The following is a 3362-nucleotide window of genomic DNA, read 5'->3' on the forward strand; positions in this document are numbered from 1 at the left end:
ATTTTTGGATGACCAATGGGTTTGTCTAAACCTGCAATTAAAGTTTTAGCTTCACTGGTGGCATCTGATATCGAAGGAGTACAAGTAAATTGAATAATAAGAGTGTATGCTTCACGAAACACTAAAAACTTAAAGCAATCAGACAAACATATGGAACCCATTTTTTCTATTTATAATCCCATTACCCATATAGCTATTCATTTACACCATTTCTGCACAACACGCCAGCTATGTTAGAAGAGGCAAACAGAGAGCGTAGGCTGAGATCCTGCGCAGTCCCTGCTCCCCTGTGAGAAGGACGTGATGTACAGTAACATGCTCCTTCTCAAAGAGCCACCCAGACAACTTCACCAAACCAGCGGAGCTGAAGCAGCGCTTCACCCAAACGCGCTGGGGAACAGGAATTTCCAAACTTTGCCCGTTGAACGTGCTGCCAGTCCGCGTTTCACAAGCTGTACGCAAACGCCATAAGAAAGCCTAGAACTTCTTTCTTAATTACAAATGAATGCACCCCCCCACCCACCCCCCCCCCAGCACGCACGACTATGAGCATAAAAACACATTCTTTCTGTAGAGCTGAATCCTACCATGCGCAGGACAAAGAGCAGTTTTTGGAAAATAAAAAGCTGGAGTTCACAGGACAGCTGGAATCATACAGGGGCTTATTAATATGTGTTGCTCCAATAGGCATGATAAAAGAGACAGTTCTCCACCACAACGTTATATGATTACCCGACTATTAGCTTTAGACATACAATGGATCTAACTGCTTTAAAATGTCCCAGAAGCTGACGGCTAGCTTTAAGGTAACAAAATCCAGATGCTGCCTGTCTGCACTGCTCTAAACTCTTAAGGTCTATAGAAGAGAAATACTTGTACACGTGTGTATACATATGTGTGTGTATATGTGTTTATTATTTAGGCTTTATGTCTGCACTTAGCTGTGGAGCAAGGAAAAAAAATAATTAATGCCATATAAAACGTATCACCAATTTGAAATGTTACCTGTCCTTACAGTAACAGTGCATGTGTGCAAAGACAGACGCACATGACTTTTCACAGGGTTGATAATTTTATATACCAGCTATAAAAGTGCGTTTAATTTATTTTTTTAAAGCATCACGTTAAAAAAAGCCACGGTATGGAAAAGCTATTGTTACTATTTTAAGCTCAAATACAACCTTAATTTCCTTGAAAAGCTTATTTTACGAAGTTAAAAAAAATTAGCAAAAAAGGACCAAAAAAAAAACCACCACAGACAGACAAACTGTAAGCTACGTGAGTGAAAAGCATGGAATGTCCAATATTTCTCCTCCAGTACTCGAGGCTATTGTTCTTTCGAAAAAACACCATCAATTGTTTCATGTCCTTGGCTTGCCAGGTTTTGAGGAATAGCATCAGTCTGCGTCCCCCAATCCCCCAAACAGTTAAAGCTATAGGCAATATTGCAGTCAAGCTAGTGACGGGCTGCTGCTGCAACAGCAACAACACACACTAAATGGTCACAAAGGTAAAATGCAATTTGGATCGACCTTGAAAGAAAGAGAAAAAAAAACCACCAAAAATTATAAAAATCACTCCAAAATACAAAATTTTAAAAGGCTAAATTTTATATATTAAAAAAAAAAAAAATGTGCACAATACAGTGAAAGAAACAGCAGAGCAAAGACGCGAGAGGTAACCCTGCCATGAATTACAAGGCTGTAATCCTATTGAGTGGTTCTGGTGTCATCGCAACTCCGACCAGCCTGAATCACAGTCTTGACAATTAGTTAATTTATATAATGCGGTAGTCAGGCTATAAACGTTAACGGGAAAGTAATTTTATTAACAAGGAAATATAACTTATCCTTTCAGAACCGCAGCCAAATCAACGTGCTTCAAACCAAAAGTCTGGAGAAGTCAGGCTCCCCCGTGGCACCTCACCCCACACAGATGCACACGTCAAATGTCCCATGTGTTAAATTTGCCCCAGAAGCGCAATGTGTGTATGTGTGTGCAGTGCCACACGCACGTGTGTGCACCCGGACTGTCTTTTTTTTTTTTTTCCCCTCCATAAAGGACGCTAGTTCATTAACTGAAACTGTTAATCAGTGGCTGTGAGGTCACGCTTCAGAATAGTTTTTAATTTTTTTTTTTCCTTTTCTCTTTTTTAAATACAGTGTCCTAACAGGGCTGGCAAACTTTCGTTTTAGGGATTTCTTTTGTTACTGTCCCTTGGTCACACAGGAAATCTTTTCAGAGAGCAGACTATTATACAATGGCATTAGAAAAATAAAGCTTTAATTAACTAACTCATGGCCAGGTAGCATCGACTTCACTCAGCCTCTTGAAAAGGCGCAGGCCTGCTTTCCACTCTGCTGGCACTTCGGAAATTATTAAGAAAAAGAAAAAAAAAAAAAAAAAGAAAAAGGAAGAGTCCGCACTTGGGTCCGCTCTCCAGAAGTAGCTACCCTCTATTTCTAGACCTTTTAAACGCAAGAGAGTACAGCCGTATCATCCTCAATATTTAATGAAATATTAAAAGCAGTGCAATGCACTGAAACAAACTCCCCGGGTTTCCAGTCGGTTTGCTCCGAGCTCTCCTCCGAGCTCCACAGCATCTCCTCCTCAGCTGATTAAAAGTTTGAGTTGCCACAGACAGCTTTCCTACCAGCAAACCGCTTTTAAGCTCCCGATAAACTGCAGAGATCCCTAGAAGAGCCACCAAAAACAGTGTTTCGTGCCTGATGCTGTCCAGAGCGATCTTAATCCTATGCCATGGCAAACACGCTACCTGCCCGCTGCTACGATAGCGTTAACCGCACCGCTCTCCCCAAACAATAAAAGGAATTAGCCGACGCCAGCAGCCCTTGGGGGAAAAAAAAAAAAAAGGGAAAGAAAGAAAGAAAAAAATAATAAAATAAAGAAACGAAGCGGAGGGCAGGCAGTAACCTTCCTGCCTCTCTCACGCCTGCTTTCTGCCTACCAGCTCGGCTCTGCGTGACACTGAACCCGAGGAAAGGAGAGAGGAAAAAAAAGGAAAAGCCCAGGAAAGCCGAGGCCAGGCGGGATCTGCGCGGCCCCGCTCCCCAGCGCCCGGCCCCTACCTTGGTTTGGAGATAGTGGGGGTAGTAGTAGGTGTACTGGGGGTACATTGGCTGCTGGTCCAGGCGTTTGCCCATGTAGCTGGAGTCCTTCTGGCTGGTGCAGGGAACTCGTTGGCAGGGTGTAGTGCCCCAGGGCCTTTCTTCCTCTCACGCCGCTATTCCTGACAGCGCGGGCGACGGAGGAGGAGGAGGCTGCCGAGACTTCCTCGCCGTCTACCGTGCGCTACTTCCAGCGCAGCCAAAAAAGCGCCCGCACGCACATATATGGGGGGG

At 43.7% G+C, this 3362-nt stretch overlaps 1 protein-coding gene across 6 annotated transcripts in view; it reads right to left on the reverse strand.

Annotated features, from left to right (window-relative positions):
• RBMS3 (RNA binding motif, single stranded interacting protein 3) overlaps positions 1 to 3362 on the reverse strand; it is a 723594-nt gene that overhangs the window by 454222 nt on the left and 266010 nt on the right. For 4 of the 6 annotated variants that reach the window (XM_014937927.1, XM_014937926.1, XM_014937929.1 and 1 more), the window contains exon 1: positions 3090 to 3281. The exons of the other annotated variants lie outside the window; for them this stretch is intronic. In XM_014937927.1, coding sequence (XP_014793413.1) covers positions 3090 to 3164 — 75 coding nt within the window. In that variant the 5' untranslated portion in view covers positions 3165 to 3281. Of the gene's footprint in view, positions 1 to 3089; positions 3282 to 3362 lie in introns of those variants that run through there. 6 annotated transcript variants of the gene reach the window in all.

The sequence above is a fragment of the Calidris pugnax genome, unplaced genomic scaffold (assembly GCF_001431845.1).
Source record: "Calidris pugnax isolate Ruff unplaced genomic scaffold, ASM143184v1 scaffold11, whole genome shotgun sequence".
Taxonomy (NCBI): domain Eukaryota; kingdom Metazoa; phylum Chordata; class Aves; order Charadriiformes; family Scolopacidae; genus Calidris; species Calidris pugnax.